This window comes from Acyrthosiphon pisum, chromosome X (genome assembly GCF_005508785.2).
Source record: "Acyrthosiphon pisum isolate AL4f chromosome X, pea_aphid_22Mar2018_4r6ur, whole genome shotgun sequence".
NCBI classification, from domain to species: Eukaryota; Metazoa; Arthropoda; class Insecta; order Hemiptera; family Aphididae; genus Acyrthosiphon; species Acyrthosiphon pisum.
Window position 1 is genome coordinate 71,982,983 of NC_042493.1, and position 22,073 is coordinate 72,005,055.

At 37.1% G+C, this 22,073-nt stretch overlaps 1 protein-coding gene across 1 annotated transcript in view; it reads left to right on the plus strand.

Moving 5' to 3' along the window:
• LOC100162487 overlaps window positions 1-22,073 on the plus strand; it is a 52,005-nt gene that overhangs the window by 17,747 nt on the left and 12,185 nt on the right. The window contains exons 3-7 of the mRNA XM_001952572.4: window positions 8,805-8,853; window positions 11,849-12,106; window positions 12,236-12,296; window positions 15,507-15,640; window positions 20,863-21,204. Coding sequence (XP_001952607.2) covers window positions 8,805-8,853; window positions 11,849-12,106; window positions 12,236-12,296; window positions 15,507-15,640; window positions 20,863-21,204 — 844 coding nt within the window. The remainder of the gene's footprint in view (window positions 1-8,804; window positions 8,854-11,848; window positions 12,107-12,235; window positions 12,297-15,506; window positions 15,641-20,862; window positions 21,205-22,073) is intronic.

Consider the following 22,073-nt stretch of genomic DNA (forward strand, 5'->3'; position numbering starts at 1 on the left):
TCGCTCTCACTGTTTCTCACTCATTCTCTCTCTCTTGTACGCACACTATCTGACCGCCGCGGTCTAGCCGTTTTTAATTTATATACACATGCGCTGGTGCAGGAGCGGTGGCGATAAACGGCGGGGTAATACCACCGTGGTCGCCGTCGTACGGCAGCAGCAGTCGATTAAAAGCCCACCCTTAATTAAAAAAAACGAAAAACACGATCCCGCTGAAACGTCTCCTCGACCTATAAGAGGCCTGTCACATGTGTCCGGAGCACACCGGTCACAGATCGCGGTGCTGGTGGAGGGGCGAGTGCGGGCAAGAGAGAGTCACCTGCGACGACGACGATCGTATAAATAATATATTGTATATAGATAGGAAGGCAGTGTAATAATAATAAAATTATCCAATTTTTGTCGTTTATACGGCGGTGAAGGTTGTCGGGTCAATACGATCGTCGTCGCAGCCGCCCCGAATTAAAAACATTAAGTTTTAATGACCTGAAACGCGTATGTATAGTCGCGTTTACTCGTCATTGTCTGGTTGTTGTTTTTACTGGCGGCGGCAGTCGTGATGATGATGGATACAAATATTTTTGTCGCCGCCGACGTCCACACATGCCGCACTACCGCCGTTAATTGGGTTTTTTCTCGCGCGCGCGTGCGCTAGGCGGCTGTAGTCACTATATTCAGCAGCGGCAGCAACAGCAGCAGCAACGCATGAGAGACGAGACGACACCGCCGCGCTGCATACCTGTTCCGCTGTTGGTGATGCGGTGTTGTGCAGGTTATAATAATATGGAGGGCAGTCGGAATTCCGCTGGTAGTGGTGGTGACGTGCACAGTAAAAAACCATCGCAGTATTTTCCGATTAATTAGTGAATACCACAACGACTACGACGGCCAACTCTCGTCGGCTTTTCGTCGCGTCTAACGGCCAACGCCGCTTTTTAAGCGTGTGCCGCCGCTCAGTCTTTAACCCCCTCGTATAGTCGTCATTATAAAGGTATATTATTATATATATGTTACCTACTCGTTATTTTCATTATAATTTCCGTTTGTAGGCTGTAGCAGTTACATATAAAATAAACTTCTGCAGTGTACTAAACCTATTTAATATAATATGTAACAACGCACAAATAATATATTATATATACGATCTGGCACGCTGCAAAGGGTTAGCCTTTTTCACTACATGTGTGTGTGTAAATTGCGTACACCACTGAGCAGTGTATTATAATATACGTATTATAACTGGCGGCGCGTGCCACTCCACCACCCCTGCATCAGTGACCGCAGATTTTTTTGCGCGACATGTGCAACTGCTACATCGGTCGGGAAAGGGGGTCAGAAGGGCGTACATATATAATAATACATTGGTTAATGACGCGCGCGACCCCGCGGGATTATCGTTCGACTATATTGTTTTGGAGATTTTTTCTTTTTACGACTCCCCCGCGGCAGTGTATATATAATATACATATACATTGTATAGTGTATACGTATTATGTTATAGTTATAATGCGCGTACATGATGACCGGCGCACTTGACTATCGACGCGCCGCACTTTGCGCTGCAGTTTTTTCCGGCTATTGTCGTCGTCGTCGTCCCTCACGCAGGGATGGCACCGTCGATTATAGTCGTAGTCGCCGTGCACGTTGCGATATATTATTATATATTATATGAATGGCGCGCGAAACAATACGACGATAATTTCGTCGTCCTAGTCCCCCGGTCATCTGTCGGTTGGATTTTTTTCCACTGTTAATCCATACCGCCAACAGCTGCTGCTGCATCACACAAACCACACACAACACTGTATACTCTACATATTATAATAATACTGTATAACACACGACGTGTATGAACGCGCACGTGTGACGACTGTCCCGCCGCCTTAATAATTATCATTGTTTTTTTTTTCACAATCGCCGAACACATTTTGTTATACGTATAATAATATCATGATGTACATAATAATAATATTATAATATATTACAACATGCGTCATATTATCATACACACTCACACACAAACAAATATATGTATAAACGTTGTACGGGTGCTCTCGTGTGTGCAGTGTGTTGTCACATGATATAATTTTCAATGACATAATGAGCGCGCGCGCGAGGTCGATACTTTTGTCTTTTCTCGTGCGTTAAAAAAACAAACAAAAAAAAATCCTCTTTTCTTTTATTTTTTACGTCGTCGTTGTTTCGGCTTTGGCCCCTTGCCGAGAGTGACATACGCGGTTCAGCTAACACAGCGTCGGTGTAACGGCGGTGCTTCGATGCCTCCGCTGATGCACCGCTCTCGCGTCCGCCCGTCGGTGTTATGCCTCCACCGCCGCAGTTCGCGTCAACAAAAGCCCGACACGTTGCAGAGACAGTGGCGTCTTCGGACTTCGGAGTCGTCGTTGTCGTCATCGTTGTCATCGTCGTCGTCATCGTTGTCATAGTCGTCGTACGGCGGCGCCACCGAGTCGTCGTCCGACGGCACGTACGTCGCCGTCGCTTAACCATACGACGACTGTCGAGCTATATGAGACCTGAACTGCTATTATAAGTAAAGCGTATATATTACTTCAAGTATTAGAGACAACGTTTGACCCCGCGGCGGTCGATTGAATCGTCGTCAACAGAATAAATATACGGTGGATAATATACAATATACGAACGGCGGCGGTGGTTTTTTTCCGCTGATTTTTTTACCGCGGCGGGGTCGGGTGAGGTGACCGCGTTTCTTTTATTCATAGGCCGTACGACGACAACGGCCGACAGACACTCGTCGTCGTCGTCGTCGTCATCTTGGTGGTGATGGTGATGGTGATGGTGGCGCGGTGGTAGTGGTGATGGCGCCACCACCGCACACCGGACCCGCCGCTGCCGGTGCACTTTTTTTCTCGGTACGCGACGTGCTTGCACGCACGCGGTACCGACTGCAGCCGCCGTTACATACTCGGACGTGGCCGCCGCGCGTATTGTACCATCGTTGTACATATATTCCCGGTAACGACTATACGCGAGCGCGCGCGCGCGATCGCGTAATAAATCAATCAAAACCGGGACGGCGGCAACGTGATTGCTATATAACCCCCCCGGCGGTGGTACTGCACCGCGATCTCCTCCTACGCAAACGCTAGCGTCGTAGTCGTCGTCGTCGTCTTTCTGTTGTCGTTCGATGGCAGTTATTATTATTCTTATTCTTCTTATTATTATTATATTCCGTCGTCGTAATTACCGTTCCACCGCGTTAGCTGTGTAACGCGCGCGCGCGAGTGCTACCACTAATGCCGTATATTATTACGTTTTATATACCTACCGGCAACAGTTGTATTCTACGATCGATTTATATTATGTATAATAGGTACGTTAGTATGATATTATTTTATTATGGTCGTCTACAGATCGATACGAAACTTGGCCGCCGACGACGTGCCGGATGCGTTACCTTCGACTTTATCGACGAGATCATAGGTATAGGTATAATATAGTATATTATATATAGTAAATAATAATTGGTATATATACTCGGTTTATGGTCATCAGCGATTTCGATGACACTCCGTCGTTTTAGAGAACACTCACACCGTGTGGAATACATTATAAACAACATTTATTTATTTCCACCGTTAATGAACGTCGTGATACCTTTGATCACAGCTATAGGTATATTATATAATACAAAATGTTAATGTACCATCAATGATTTTATTCATCATTAATCGATGTCAAATTGTAATGTTTGATTAGTCTATTGTTATTCATTACAATATTAATAACAAAATAAATAAGTACGATATAGTTAAAAAGAAGAAAAAAATCTGACATTAATAGAATAGTTCTGCTGTAATTAGAAATAATATTCACGTCTGAATTAACAAAACCAAACTACACATATTTAAAAAACAAAACATACTTTTCAGAGTTTATAGACCTACGTCTAATGAATTATAAATGTGTTTTTGAATTCTTATATACTTGTGAGTTGTGACTGATATGGTGTGATAGTTAATTGGTATTTGACATAAGAAGAAACTAGTTTAAAGGAAATTAAAACACCTGTATAGTAGACAGGTTAGATCAATATTTGAAATAAAACGATTAAATAATAATATAATAATATACATTTGGGATAATTGACCTGTTTTGGTTATGTGAACGTGTTAAATTTAGCACTTTCATTTTCATATGCTTAAAAACGTATTACCGTTAACTGCACTAGGTACAGTTAATTTGTCCAACTAAATTAACTCAATACAGTAATTTGTTATTTATATCTTCAATTATTCTAAATGAGTTTATAGCACCATCTGCATGGAATAAAATTAAAAATATTTAATCTCCCGGGGTAGACCGTTCATACAAAATATATTAATTAAATAGAAGGGCAGATGGTCTGATGGTCACACGGTGGATGGAATACCGCGAGGCGGAAGTTAAATTAATTGGTGCGTGGTTTCAAAGTTATACGGCATTTTACGATTTCAAAATAATACATTATTAGTTATCAAAATTAAAAAAAAACATACATCGGAGCGATATTAAAATATTATTATGGTATTACATATAATATTATTTTTCCTAGTAGCAGTGATTAATAAAATTTTCTATTAGAATTTATAATGAACATTGGTAACGAGGCTATAATTAAACGACCATAGATAATAACAAGTATTCAATATTATTGTAATAATATAATGACGATCAACCGCGGTGTATGTATTATATACCTATATTATATACATTCAAAATATTATGATAGCTTTACTTTGAAAGTTTTCTCTTAATAACGAGGACTTTTTGACTATCATCGTCTTGATGGACTTCCGTCTTGAAGTCTTCTGACCTTTATGAACTGTGAGATTGCAGCTCGAATAAGATATTGTCTAAAATATAGGTATAAATGACTGATGGAACCAATTCAACGCATTCGTACAGAAGTCAATGCACTTTTAAATTATGGTAACGATGATGATAAAGAGATATTGTGTATTTGTGAGGCGTATACAATATTTAGCATGTCCATTTAGTATAAGGGTCCCGTTTAAAACGGGATTGTTCTTTTATTGATCATCATGATCCCTCGTTCCAATAAACTTCGAATTTTGTCCCGTTTTAATTCCGCGTTATCACTATATTATACAGGTATGGGTGTAAAGGAATGTCGAAAAGGTCGCATAGTCAATGATGATATATTGATATTGTATTCAGTGGAATCGCATTTGAACAATATAGACCGGTATATTACGTTTGCCACGTATAATAGCTTCGAAAAAAGTTTTGTGACCCTTGTTTTACGTGAATTGATGAGTCTCAAGTGATAAAAAGCCCTGGCCCTCGTATATCTAATCATATATACGTATGTACGTGAACAACCGCAATGGACAAAAACTGGTCTTATTATACGCCGAGACCCTAAAGAGATTAATTATATGTGGTTAGGTTAGGTCACCATACGGCGATATTATTATATTTTGACTATCGTAAGCAAAAACTGAATCTGTTACCATTGCCGAAAACCCTCAAAATTATTTACATAAAATTGGGACGAAGCGTTGTCGTTTAGCAAAATACTATCCATTCGGAACAAGCTCTTATATGATAATAATAAGTGGACATTTCTTAGGTCTTATAAAACGGAATCTCTCAAACTGAATATTTTTTTAATGTATAATATCTATGAAGTTTAAGGTGTTATACCTTACAGGTATGTTTACTTGATGCTAACGTGAATTTATAAAAAGTGAAGACAGCCGGTATAGTCCCTTTCGTGTGATATACGACTGGGATTATTGTGCTCGGCCAAAGCGATCCCATACCTGAGTGCCTGACCTAACCTACCTATCCATGAACCAGTAATACCACGACGTCCGAATTCCTCAACAATTCAAGTTTCGTTACATGGACACGCGTGGTTGTATATGCACAAGTGACTTATTTCGGCGACGCCGTCGTGCAAAGCGGAAGCGCTTGTTGTATTGCCGGATTGCCTTATGTATTTACAACCTCGTTAACGAGTCCGCCCGCCGTCGGATCTCTTAATTTCCTCGTTGCGCGCGAACGGGCCGCTCCGTGGTGATTACTCGCGAGTCGTCGTTTATCATATCGTGGCGTCGTTAAACTGCCGCCGCCAGCTCAGACGATATAATAATAATAATAATAATAATAATGGATATTAGGTCCCGCCGCGGCCGTGCGCGGTGAGCTCATTCGCGGGACGCCCTGGCCGTAGCACCCGCCGCGCGCGCACAATATAATCTAATACAGTCGTCCGCGACCGGGCAATTAGTCCGCGGCGTGTACCGCAGTCGTTAGTGTACCTATATGTGTACCACGTAGAGCGTAGAGCGGTGGCGTGACGTAGCGGAAAAACGCCGCCGCCGCGGCTTTATTATTATTATGATTGTTGCACCACTGCAGTCGCCGTGGTGACCGGTCGGGCACGCACGCGTCCTACGCGCCGGTGACGCGGCGGAAAAACGGCGGTGGACGGGTTATGGCTTATTTAGCCGCAACCACCGAAGTATATGATTGTGATGACGTGACGGTTTCTTTTCGGACGGCGACGGTGGGCTCGTAAACGGCAACGCACGCACGCATTCGGCATTTTTTGTCAACTGGTATTATAATATGTTCGGTGGAAAACGAATGCATGTACCCATCATGTTACCTATACACCAGGGACTGGAACCTTTTGAATTTATCGGTATCGGTTCCGGTACCGGTTCTCCAAAAATAAAATAACGATTCCGGTTCGGTTCTGGTTCTTTGATGAAAAAAAATAAAGGTTCCGGTTCCAGATAATTTTGGTACCAAAAAGTATATTAATTTCAAATAGTCATCCAGAGTGTGAGTATAATTGAGGTTAGGTTAGGTTAATTGAAGTATGAGAAATATTAGAAAACTCATAATATATCATAGATACATAGGTTATACACTAAACCATAATACCTTTAAATATGATACATAAAATTATTTTATTTTTCAACCTAAAAGTACCTTTTTAATTTAAAAATTCCGGTTTGATTCCGGTACTTTATTATATTAAAATAAAGGTTTCATTTCCGGTTCCGGTTCTTAATATTTTAAAGGTTCCGGTTCCAGAACCGGTTCTTTTAGGTTCGGTTCCAGTCCCTGCTATACACGATATTTTTTATGTAAATATGTCATGTTGCAGATCGAAACCCTTCACATCCAGTTTCGTTTTTTAACCGACAGTAGTGTGTAGCCACATATCGAATTAATATATTATTTTCAAACCTTTTATATGTGCAATTTCATGAATTAATGGGTACCTAACTAAATATTACGATGATTAGAGCGCCAACTGGGGAATTTATGTATATAAACACATTATAAACCTATAGGCTATATAAGTAAAGTGAGTTGCTATCAATAACTATTCCAGAGTTTTTTTCGTCAACCGCGACCGATGCCAATATTTATGCCTGTATATTATATGGCGAAACAGTCAACGACTGTTGACCATTTAAACATAAATTATATCAAAATAATACTTAATAGTTAATAATAAAAAAAGGAAGTTTAAAATTCAAAGTAATGTATTTGTTCAAAAATAAAAGTTACCATAATATAGACGGTCATCATTATCTATACGATAATACGATTTTGTTGTAGGTACATCATCTGCGACGTTACGTCCCCTTGCCACACTGCGACACAGAGTTATGACTGCATCTGAGAACTATATAGGAACTAAAAAAAGAAAAATGGTTACGAAGTGCGTCTGCAGTCGCTAGTCGCTACATGCTAGGTTCATATCGATCGTTGTTACTTGTTACGAGGTATACACTCTAGAGTCGCAGTGGACCCTATATACCGCCCGCGGTATAACATGTTCGCGGCGGTTTCCGCGGTGCAGCAAATTGTGCGCGGACCGTTTATAATATTATATATAGGTAGAAATCGTGTCTGCCGTGACAGCGGTGCAGTGGTTCGCGTAGGAGTCGGTCGTCGTATTTTTTTTTATAGCGTATACACAATATTATAATAATATAATATACCTATATAGGTGTGTGTGTGTGTGTGTGTGTGTGTGTGTATGTCGCAGTGTTGTTATAATATCTCGTATGTTTATAGGTATATGCCAGTACACGTATATACTCCTCTGGTTGCGGTTTCTCTGGTCGCACCGTCCGCGATGATGATTTATCGTCGAGCGCGCGAGCGCGCGCGCGCGCTTGCTCGACTCGACAGCGACCATCGTCTCGACTACGACAAATATCGTACATGGTCTCGGCGGCGGTCTATGGTGAGGGGGTGCGGTGAGGGGTGGGGGTGCAAATACATCTTACGCAAATGTACGTACGTGCAGCAGTGCGCACTTGTATGTATATTGTATATTGTATATGCACACACACAAACTGAGAAAGAATGTAAAAATAAGCGTACTCAATGGACATTTCGTTCGTGCGCATGCGCGTGTCCACTGCATATAACATAACTGCAGTAACAACGTCGCCGACGACAATAAAATATAAAATACGTTATTTATCGCGATTCTTGCTCCGCCGGGGTCGTCCGACCGCCCGCGATATCGGCGTATGGCCATATCGAGCTTGGAAGATGATTTCGAAAATCGTTAGGTACCGCAAATCGCAACAAACAGTCCGATATTATGATTGTCGTTTAAATTGCAAACATATATTATAATCTGTATAAGAGTATAAGACAATTAAGACCGCATAATATTAATATTATCATACCAAGAATGTTATTATTATTCTATAGTAAAATAATATGTGTATTTTATATCGCTAGGCAATGGTTTTATTGGTTTTTTTTTTCTGTTGCAGAGATCGTTTACGTTGGTATTGCAAGCTATGGACTACAACAATTACACAGGTAAGCGGCTGTTATAATATTTTTAATAAGCAATAACAATAATAATTAGAAAAGACGATAATATTATTATTATAGACTATAGTCTATATAATACTTGTACGACAATAATAATAATATTCATAATATATCTCGATTGTATGTGGTATGTATGTCGCGAGCGCGCGAGACTATAAAACGATAATGTCACATAGGTATAAAATAATATAAATATATATTGTTATTATTAATATATTATTGTCGTCGTCGTTGTCGTCATTGTATATTATATGGCTCGACGTGACTCGGCCGGCCAATGTATATATAATATACACATACACGATACGCCCACGCACCGCGCATACATACGCACAATGCGAACGAGTTTGGTGTAATCGTCGTCGACCCTCGTCAATACTACGTACATATAAAATATTATATGGGATGAGGCGATCGAAGACGTATTATTGTTGTTGTTGTTGTTGTTGTTTTTGACGTTGTCCGGTTGTCGGATTATGTTTATATATATTCTATATTGTACGTATTGATATCGGGACTGCGGTGGGTAAGCGCATCATAACAATCGTAGCCGTCGGTTTCGTCGCGGTATAGTATTGCGACGGCGGCGTCACGTCCCATTCCACTGGGGCCACATACGCTGCTGCGACTGTATAGCGACGACGACGGCTCGGCAACGATGATATTGTCGTATATTACCATCATCATCGGTACTTATACAACTACTAGTACTCATACAATATAATAAAATTATTATTATACACTCCGGACACTATATATTATATTATATTATTATTATTACTTATAGCTATAATAATAATAATAATATATAATAGTACAGTGTTTGATACGATTCCAATTTCCAATTCCGTGTAGGAATGCGGCGGCGGCGGGACGGTTTTATTACTATTGTGTTGTTATATTTTCATTATTACTATATTACTGTACCTATCTATACAAGCGTACTATTGAAGATTTGTCGTAGTATATTCTTTTTGTTTTCACACACATTTATATAATAATAATAATATGATGTATATCGTCCAACCGTCCGTCCGTATGTATATATGTGTGTGTGTGCGTGTGCGTGTGTGTGTGTGATTGTGACGACGACGCCTATTGTTGTACACCTACCTACGGCGAAGAGATAAACGCGCGTGAACAACTGAACGGAGGAAAAAAAAGGGTAGCCAAGGCGAAACGCCTAAGAAACGGACAGAGGAGAATAGAAGAAGGAATAAAAAATCGTCTCAATCAATTCCACGCGCGTCGTTGTTATACTATTGTTGAGCGCAGGCGCGTGCGTGTGTGTGTGTGTTGGACGCTACAACTACTATTATATATAGGTACAACATAATAATAATAATAATAATAATAATAATAAAATATAACAATATTATAACATACGACTGAGAGACCGGCAAGCACCGAATCGAATCAGCGGCGGCGCGGTACCGGCTTTTCGTCCGGTGGCGGCGGCGGCGGCGACGGTGGTCGAGTCAAAAACGTCCGCGACACAGACAAAAAAAAAGAAGTCGATCCCGTAACACAGAAATAATAGGATTAACCGTAATTGTATAATTATTACTGTTTGTAACAGGTATACAATTTGTATCCTTTGCTGGTTTACGAAAACATCGTTATTTAGTCAAATGATTACATAGTAATTCCGACTAGAAATCAACCGGCAACCACGTTATTAACTTAATTTGGCCGATTAAAATAATTAATAATCATAATATTATAAAATACATAGTAAACACCACAGACATAATATTATTATAATTCGGACAAACTATACTATAATGTTATTATAGTTAGGTGTTTACTACATAGTCATAATAATTTAATTATATTCCAATAAATAATTTCACCTATAAAAAATAATCGTTCATCTATAATATTATATATAACACATGCATGTATATAATACCTATATAAATAATAAGTGTTCTACTAAACGTTGATAATTATTTTATTTTTTCTGTGAACATGAATAAATTTGTGTGAAGGATTCGATCCGGTTGATGGTCGTGACGTAGATACAATTGAACGCTCACCACGATATTAATATACTATTATGTCCGTCAAACTATTTTTCATGTTTCCTTAGGTTCTAGCTATATTAATGAAAGTGCTGTCTTTTTTTGAAATAAATAGTAAAATATATGCGTACTTGTATATAAGTATCTAACTATGTATTATAAATAGAATTACATGACAAGTTTTATATTTCAACTTTTGAGAAACACTAAAACTTAAAACCTTTTATTTTATTTTACTATTTCAAATACAGTTTTTAATCAGTGCATGCATTTGAAAAAAATTCCGTTTTATGTTATTATAGTTAAAACGCTACACAATTTTTGCATTTATCGTTATTCAGAATTACGTTATACAAGCGTTGCGTTTATCGTTGTTTAGAATAGTGTTAAATGTTAATATCTATTAAATTTATTAATAATAAGTAATAACCAATACGGGTAGGTAATGGCCCAGATACGGAATATAATATAATCAATCATTGTTTTTTAAATAAATATTTCTACGAAGCGTTTTCAAGCCCTGTTTTTAATATAATTTTTTTGGAGTGAGAGATATGATCTAAGGCCAAAGCCATGCCGTAAATATTCCCCCCTCCTCTCAGCAGATGTACTAAATAGTCCGATATCTTGCAATAATATTGCACTTTTGATACAATATGTGGTACACATTATATTATTATTAATACTATAGATTTAATGATTATAGGTAATATAGATTATAGATAATAGCCGTTTGTACTATTTTAAAAATGTTCATACCCAGAGACAATAATATTATAATATTTATAGTTATGGATTATAATTTATTTATATTAATACAAATTGTTTTAAAAAAATGAGAGTGTCGAGTGATATAATATAATTATTATACTCGTGAAATAATTTACATACCCACCTGTTAAAGCAGTTTTATTGTAAAGTTGTAACTAATCGTTTAATGATGCGTATTCCTACAGGCTTGTTGTCTGTTATCGAAGAGGCCACGTATTCCGGTATCTTGTTGCCTGGTAATGAATGGAAAGCATTGTCGCACCTGGGCCACACGGCCCGCATGGCGTACCGTGTGCGCGTTCGGTGCGACCGAAACTACTACGGACAAAATTGCACAAAGCTCTGCAAGCCCCGGGACGACCGGTTCGGCCATTATACGTGCGGTGACACGGACGGCCGGAAAGAGTGCATACCCGGTTGGCAGGGCGAGAATTGTGACAAAGGTTAGTGACTGAATTTTCTTAAATTTAGTATCTCAACTCGATCATTATTATATATAAACTATAATCAAATGGTTCACTATATTTTGTGTTAATATAGTAATAATAATCACGTATTTTTTGAATTTACAGCCGTGTGCAAGACCGGATGCAATCCCGCACACGGACATTGCGCTAATCCCGGAGGTTGCGAGTAAGTATATTAATATATACATATTGTAGTTACAGCAGGCGTCATATATATATATACACTTATAATTATATCGAAAAACCTACGCTTGGTTATTAAATATAATAATATACGACATTGGCGACGATGATGACGACCTCGTTGTTCGGTGTGCTGCCGTCAATGTGTTGCCGTTAATGATAACGGTTATAGTATGGTCGATAATGCGGCGTCGGCGATAATACATAGAAAGAGGATATAAAGCGGTCCACTGGCAATTGCTGTTCGGTCATCGACTTAAAATGTAAACGTTACGCAACTAGATATGTGACAGAGAGATCGCTGAAAATCGAAATGAATACTTCATCGTATATCCTCTTCCCGTTAGGGTTATTGCTGTCATATTACGTGTACCTATATATTATGATTTCAAATTATAAACTCTATATTTATGCACCGATCACTATTCACTATTTTGTAAAAGTTTACGTTTCAAAATAGTTGACGGTAAAATTGGACTGCCATTTTCGTGAGATTCTTTATCGTATACACTGCACACTGCAGTAGCTACCCGCAGTGCACATTGCACTACTTATAGTTACAAATCTTGTGATTTATTGCCGCTTCTCTGTCCCGCGCTACCATGTAAACGATGAAATGATAATATAAGTGTATACAGTATACTATATAAATACAATAAAAGACCACCCTCAGTATTATGGGCACTGAGTACTGACAACCATTACCGAAAGGTATACCGTTTGGGATGTTCCGGGTAAGAAAAAGGTTAGAAAACCATTGATAAAGAGTTATAACGTTTTTCATTTTATCCGCATAAATCAATATACGTACTTTCAATGAAATTCGATAAAATATTATTTTATATTATTTGGTATTTGTGGTATTGACCCTCACCGGTATAAAGTATCTTTACCAAATTTAACACGCATGATGTATAATAGTTGCAGTGTTGCGACGTCTCGATTGAAGTATTGGCACGCGCGCATTTAGAACAAACTCCCCGTTGGGAGGGGGTGGTTCAACACATCATAATATTAACAAAACACAAAAAAAAATATATATCAAACTCGGCATTTGTATAGGTATATCTAAGACGAATTTCGAGAGTACCCCTTAAGGCCCCCACTATCCCCCGCAAGCGGTATCTGTTGCCCGCCGTTGTACTCATCATCGCGTATTCGAATCATGAAAACCGCCGTGTGGGCATATATATATTATTATATTATATCGTAAACACGACGCCGTAGTCACCGGCGGTACGGTTTCGTCGTCGTTGGACTCTGGCCAGCACACGGTCCGGCGGCCCGCCGCCCTCGCTCGTTCGGCGGGCCCGGGGAGGCGGGGGCGTGGGAAACGACGGTGAGTTTTCGAGAGTTATCGCGGCGGGCTCGGTCGCCCGTCGTCGTCGTCGTCGTCCTGGCCGTGGTCGTCGACGGCGGCGGCGGCGGCGGCGGGGGAGTACGCCGGCCGAATTTTAATAAACGCATCGGCGGCGGCGGCGGAATTTCGTCGTGTAGTCTGCAAGCCCCGTACAGTTCTCACACAACGGCGTCCGATGAATACGAAATGCGTGCATATAACGTGTAGTGTGGATATTGCAGGCGGCGGTCACTGCGCTGCGCGTGAGACTATAATATTATTATTATTAATTAATTCGATACGATATCATTCCCGAATATAATATCATATAATATTATTATTGTATGCCTACTCGTGACACCTGCACGGCCACGCGTTTCTCACAATCCCGCCGATCTGAAAATTGTCTCTCACACGGTGAGGCGGCCACGCAAACACAGCCAACCCCGGCGTGAAGACTAAATAATAAGACATAATAGTGTAATACCAAAATTATTATTATTATGTATCATGTTTATTTTAAATAGGTAGTTCTTTCACAATGTTGTTGATAAATTGTACGTAAGCCCTCATTTTTCGCTTCGAGTCTGTAAATATAAGTAGGTACTTAGATTATATTCGCATCATACAGGAGTAGTTCAGACCTCGGACTAGTTAACCTAGGTGGAAGGTCACGCATATTGAGTTTTCCGGTATACGGGGCGTAAGAATAACTTTTTAATCATCCTCTCGCACTGCTCCTGCAGCTTATAGAGGCACGATGCGATGTATACATTATTATGCAGAAGGAAAAAGGTGTTTTGAGTTTCAGTGGACTGAACACAGACTTATTTTTTTAAGTGAAGTGATGATTTTAATATGAGCTAGGAGAATCAAATCTTAGAAATTATACATTGATTATATTACTTTTAAATTAAAATTTTTATTTTGTATCATTAAAGATCAAAGGAAATGGTAAAATAATATACTTTCAAACGTTAAAAAAATATTTAAAAAAATGTCTAGTCTTTTCTGGTTTACGATAAAATACATAATAATCACCTTGAATATATATCATCAAAATATTAAAACAATAACTCAAACGTCTATTATATTTAACACCGTTAAAATTTGAAAAAAATAATTTGTACGTTGAAACAATATAATAACGGTATTCAACTTAATAACAATAATATTATATTTAATAAAAAAACTAAATTAAAGTTGAACGTATTGAAGAGGATTTTGATATAGTGTGCAACAAATTGTATTGTATGGTTCCTGCTCGTAATCAAATTAAAGCCTAGAGCATTTTGTACGATTATATATGACAATTATAATTGTATGGTTGAAATGTGAGTGACCTTCCCCTTTAATCACGTCAACAACTAATAATTAAGTACCTAAATTCATTTTTTGCCGTTACGAAACATTTCGTGTATTTAATTTTATATTTAAATTAACAAATATTATAAAAATATTAAATATTAATAAGTCAGAGAGTGTTTATATCATATATTAAAAACTAGGTTTATTTATTTATAATAATTTCCGTGGGAAAGATTAATCTTTATGTAGAGGATATTGGTTTAAATAATTTTGCCTAAAATTAAAATATTCTCATCTAAGTTATCTACACTAAAATTGTGATGCTCTAATTATTTAAAAATGTTAAAGGTTGTGATAAACGTTTACCTCTTCTATCGCAGTTCATTAAAATTGGAACGGATATTTTTTTTTATACTTCCAGTACTTCTATACAGTCTAAACACGATGGCATATCGTCATTATCGTTATAATATTATTCACATTAAATTATCTGTGTAAAATTTGTATGCGTATTAATTCAGATGTTTTTGTTTAAAATAAAAATAGGTGCCGGAAAGGTTGGCAAGGTGAGCTTTGCGATCAGTGTATGACATATCCTGGATGCAAGCACGGATATTGTAACGGAACTTCTTGGCAGTGCATATGTGATGTAAACTGGGGAGGCATTTTATGCGATCAAGGTAAGTGTTTTAAATTTATTTTTACGAGATGTAGAATTCATGTAATATTGTGCCGTAACCGTATGTGTATTTAACAAATTTAAGACATATTTTGTTTGTTATACTCATATTATAAAACAATTCCACATTACTATTATAATTCAGTTTATTTTCGAGAACTGTGCGATGTGTCCAACGTTATGTTGCAGTTAAGATAGTATTGATAATAAATATAAATACTTTCAGGTTAAAAGAATTCAAATATTTTGACATACAAATGGTGCTGTCATGTTAGGGTTGGCCATTGTGATTTGTATAGGTGCGGAACGACGCGACGCCGGCAACCTGTTCGCCATAAATCCTTTAGGGTTCAACTATTGTACTTAATATGAACATTTTATACTTTGGATATCATATTATAAAATGTTATTTATTGGCGCCGAAAGAAATATTTGCTTGGATCATAATATCTTAATCCGTATATCTGTCACTGGACATAAATATTTTCGCTTCCTATATACACCATTCAGAAATCAAGATCATGACTAAGAAATCAATACAAATGTTTGTTCCAGCGATGATATATACCTGTACCTATACATAAATAGTGTCTTCTTTGTCGATTGTGAGTCATGACGTGGTATTTGGATTATTTTTACCCATTCATTTAATTAAAAGAATGTGTATAAAACATTTTATCTCGCATGCTTCGTATTTTTAACATGGAATTATTTTGCGTTACGTACTGTTTTTTTTTTACTGCATCGTACATCAATTAAAGTGCATATTTTTCAGTGCATTTTCTATTGCATATAAAAATATATATGCGTACACTTTTGATTTTTTTTTTTATTAATGCTTTTATACATTCACAGCCCTGATTATTATTGTTTTTTTTTATTTTTTATATTTTTTTTATTGAAATCGATCTCAAAGCGGTGACTATTATATTACTGCAGAAGATATATATATATGTATACCTAGGGTCCTTTCGCCGATTGTGACGAATTTTTTTTTTCAATGATTAGTGGTGCGTATCGAATCACCCGCCGCGGCGGCATATCGGTGGTTTTCAATCGACAGCTTGGTCCGATAAAAAAAAAGTACACATATATTATATACCTATATGTATGTATAAAAATCGGATAGAATAATAATAAAACGGTGGTGATGGTTGTGGTGAAGCCGTGAGGGTTTGAGGACGCCTAGAGATCATAAAAATTATAATCCGTTCCGCGCGACGATTGTTGTCTTCGTCGTCGTCATTTTTCGTTACGCGCGTTTCGTATTAGAATAATATAAACGTTAGATTTTTTTATTGGTATTTTAACTACTGAATAGTGTATTTGGTGGGGTCGAGTAATAATCGAGCTCCACCGCTTCAGCGTAAAGAAAAGTATATAGAAGTGCAGTGTGTACGAGCGACATGTCATTGAATGCATTCAACTTTTCCACCTATATAACAATAATTATTCAATACACCCTTAAATTGAAGTGGTAACGATCGTCATAAAAACTCGCACTTTCGTCGTAACTCGTAAGATTACCACATTTAATAACATAATAATACAGTCACATTATCATAAATTTTTTTTTTCGTTTTCCATTATTCGTGGCGGTCGTTAATAACGCGTATAAAATAATTTATCATAACAATATAATAAATAATATAACTCGTATATAATATTAATATATTATTATATTATATAGTTCTCCGTGTATACATGGCGGTAGTGGTACTGCACGATTGACTTTTTACAATAAAAATAATATACCTATGTATTGTACATAGTATATTATTCATATACATTCATATAATATAATGATGCTTGAAAGTTTTTTTTAGTAGTCGTTTGGTTTTCGTATGGTACAATGGTTGTGGAGGGGGAGGGGGTTATAGTTATTGCCGCCGATAGCGATTGTTATTATTATTATATTGATCGCATAATTTGCGATCATCGATCAATCGACGTCGTGTCGTCGCATATTTATTGCCACCGCTAAATCATTATTATTCGACTACAACTGCTGTATATACATTTTACTATTATACTTAATATAAAAAAGTAATTTATCATTACATAACTATCAAACTATTATTATTACGCGATCACACTTCACACAGTCTGTCCTTAGCTAAATAATATTATTTAATTGTTGAATTTTTATGCTTAATTAAAATTCACAATAGTTTTCATAACTAAAAAGTAGTTAAACAATATAAACGTTTGTTTATTTGTTTATATTTGTTGATATTAATTATTTTATAATGGGCAAACATTTTTGAAACATTATGGTCTTCAAAAATACAAAATATGCTAATGTATGTTTTATTGCAATATATGAAACATCATCCACTATACTCCATAGGCACACGTTTTGTCGTCGTAAATAGCGTGACGGCTTTCGCGGATAAAAATTCTTCTCTTTCTTCGAATATACTAAACAATAGTAGGAACCTATTGGGATTTCTATACATATATTATATATAATATACATATATAATACATATAATATTCTGATACAAACAAAGGCAGTTGCTGTGCATAAACTAGCTACCTATACATAATAATAAATGTCTCAGAAATGTATGATAGTATTTATTAGATGACCAACCTTAACTTATCAAAATATAGTTGTTTATATCTTTCTGCTATGTGCTAAGTATTATAGATGTGCCCACATGAATTTATTGTGTTATGAAAGATATTAGAATTTGACAATTATTAGATTAATTTTTGTGGTACCTACTTTATTGCTTCGTTCATAAATATCGCACTCCAATGACTGTATGAAAATGTACTGATAACATTTTGAATAATTAATATTTATTGAATGTCACATTCCGTGTCCACTATTTTACGCCAAATAAAATTAAGGATAGCCTGGATTGGTAAATAATAATTAACATTATCATGTTTGCTAGAATTAGTGTATTACACTGTAATATATAATTATTATACATATTATTTACTATTATATGTCTATAAATATATATATATATGTGTGTGTGTTTGCGTGTGTGTATATGAAAAAATATAGAAGAAAACTCAGACCTTTTTAGTCGCGAATTCGCGATAGAATGAAATATGAATAAGGTCAACGTCGAGATAGGCGCCAACAAGCTATCGTGCGAAGTATAACAATAATAATAATAATAAAAATAATAATAATAATAAAGTGCTTCATGGTCTCGGCATAATTATATACCTATAATATTACTACGTATAGAACTTATAATATATAGTATCTGCGTGTATGTCTTTAGTGCAAGAAATAGTATATCGGAGCAAATTATACATTATTTTTTTGTTAACTGCCACGTATATTATTATTAAAAACAGTGCATATTTTATTTGCTTCATTTTTTGGATATTTAATAATGATTTTGTTTCTCCTAAATTTTCATTTTAACTGTGTTTCTTAATGTTCAATGAATATTATATTATTATAAAGCATGGTACAACAATAATATGTATTTAAAAAAAAAAAAAAAAACTAGAATGGAAAAAACTTGTTGAAAAAATCGTGTTTATCGGGTATTTTATCTTTATTTCTTCTTTTTTTTTATTTTAGTAATATAATTTAAAATAATGATATAAAGTATAAACTATAAAAAAAAATAATTGTAGTATAAAAAAACATTTGATTTAATTAATTATTTATTTATTTACTTACACATTTAGTTTTTTAAGAAAAAAATGTTTAGATTTTTCCCAAGTTTAAAACGCACGTTCATCCACTTTTTAGTACCATAATATATATATTATTTATATAATAATATGTCATAATATTCGTTATGATATTGTTCCGGCGTGGCGGTGTCGTTGTCCTTAGCGATAGTACTGTTTAACATATTTCGTTATAAATGTATAATAATATTTCCGTTTCCGTCGTACGCTGCTATAACACCACCAACACCGGTATTAACTTTAATTATATTAAATATTATAGTCGATTATCGGTGGAAGACAATGTTTTAGAATTATATGCCAAACAAATAATAATATATACAATTATTATCAAACGTAATAATAATATTATTAGTGCCGTTGTCCTGCGGGCCCACCAACTGTCGCTTTCGTATCGCGAATTCCGATAAGGCCCGCTAGCGCGCGCGTAAAAATCCGACCGCCGGTCGCGCCCGCCACTGCCGCCGCACATTAATCAAAACGGCAGTGCCGTGTAATATAATAATAACAGTGACTGCCGCACATTAAAATGTTATTATTATTATTAATACGCACGACGCGCGACGGTTAGGTTTTTCGACTTGCTCGCACAGGTCCAACTATCCTACTCGGCATGTACAATATATATATATCGGTCCACCTACTTGCATATACGCGTATAATATAGGTAAGTTTGAGCCGTATTTGCTCGCGCCGCCTCACGGGTAATAATCACGCGCGCGCGTAATCGTATTCTGGGACGGTCGGATCACGATTCTACAGCCGCCGCCGCAGCCGTTGCACAACGCGGCGGCGGGGCGCAGAGTCGCACGCCGCCGCCACCGCCTCATGGTTTTAGAAAACTCGTTTTCATCGGCGGCGGCGGCTTAGCGATCGAGAGACCTGGCGAACGCTCGCGCGCGAGCCCGCGCATTATATAGGTATATGGTTATTACATCGCTCTGCAACTGAGTATATTAAATTATTACTCGTCGACGAATTGATCACACGGACATAGCGGATAGCATATATGTATATATATATATAATATATATGAAAAAAAACACTAACCCGCCCTGCTTCCGCCCCACCTTTTCCACCACCATCACTAACACCGCCACCACCCCACTACCACGCGCCGAAACAACAACAACAACAACTACCTGCACGCACCCGCCGCGATATCGTTGTAATTACAATAATCTCAATCGTCGTCGTCGTTGTATATAGTCGTCGTCGTCGTCTAGTAATATATATTATATACCACACCGAAAAATACCGTGTCTAGTGCACAACATATAATAATATCATCGTACCTACCTATACCTACCTACCGATTATACGCCACGCCGTCCCTCTATTACTTATCGTCGTCGTGTCCGGCAACACCCCGACCGCCGCTGTTACATACCGCTATCGTGCCGCGGCCGCCGAGGTCCGGGTGAACGTCGCAGCGCACGCGAGCGAAACCGAAAAACCCGCGCGCGCCCGTTACACGTACAGCATAATATGATACGTATATTATAAGCCGTCCATTGCCGCTGCTTGAACGCGTTACGTTTTGTGTTTCAGACTTGAACTATTGCGGCACCCACGAACCGTGCCTGAACGGAGGGACGTGCAAGAGTACGGCCCCTGACAGATACACGTGCACGTGCCCCGAAGGGTTCGGAGGCGCCAATTGTGACGTGGTGCTGAACCCGTGCGCCACCGAACCGTGCGCTAACGGTGGAAAATGCCGGACAGTGGACGCAGTCTCCGCATCCGGCGGTGGTGCCGGTGGATCCGGCTCTGGTCCGGGCGCCGGCGGTGCTCAGATGTTCGGCTCCGTTGCTCAATCCGCGCCGCTGTTGGTACCCAAGCAATTCCATTGCGATTGTCGGCCGGGTTGGATGGGCAGCACCTGCAATACAGGTATATAAAATACACATCTTCGTGATGCAAATATTATATTATTATTTACATATTATTAAACTACTTTGTTTGTATTGATTTTTATTTCTTTATTGATAAGATAAAAGAGGCTTCAACAGCTGACGTTATTAGTATTGATATGTATTCCATATTGGTATACCTATAAAGATATAATTTGAAAATTCTATTAATTTTTTGGGGATCTTAAGTTTCCATTATTGGGCCATGAGCTCTGCTACGAATTAGTGCACATTTGATGTATGCAGTTTATACCGTTTAGACAACACGGCAATTATAAATCAATTTCAAAGTAGGTACATAAAACATGAAAAAATTACCCAAAATATTTATAAACGGGTAAAATATTTTATTAATAATAGTATGCCCTGCCAAAGTACTAAATATTTTTAATTAATTCATTTTATTTAATAATAATTTATAATGTTAATCAATGCGTGAACTTTTTATTTTGGTTGAAAATATTTATTCAAATAATTATAAATATGATTTTTTTTTTGGTTTTGGAACACAAGTTACATTTAAAATGCGATTCTCACCATTAGAATGATCATATTATTAATATGCAAAAATCTGATTCATATCTAATTTAAACTAATATAATCGGCTGATTATAATTTCTATTAACTAGCAATTAATTTATTCATTTTTTTTTATTTAATTAGATAATATCTAATATTCTTATATAAATTATATTTTTGAAATAAGGTTATAATGAGTTTGCTTTTATTTTCATGGCATCTGAACAAGGAAGGATCTATTAAAATTATTAGGTGAAAAAATGTACTATATAGGACATAGGTACTTCCTGTTCATATAATTATATTTGATAATATAATAGGTACATAGCG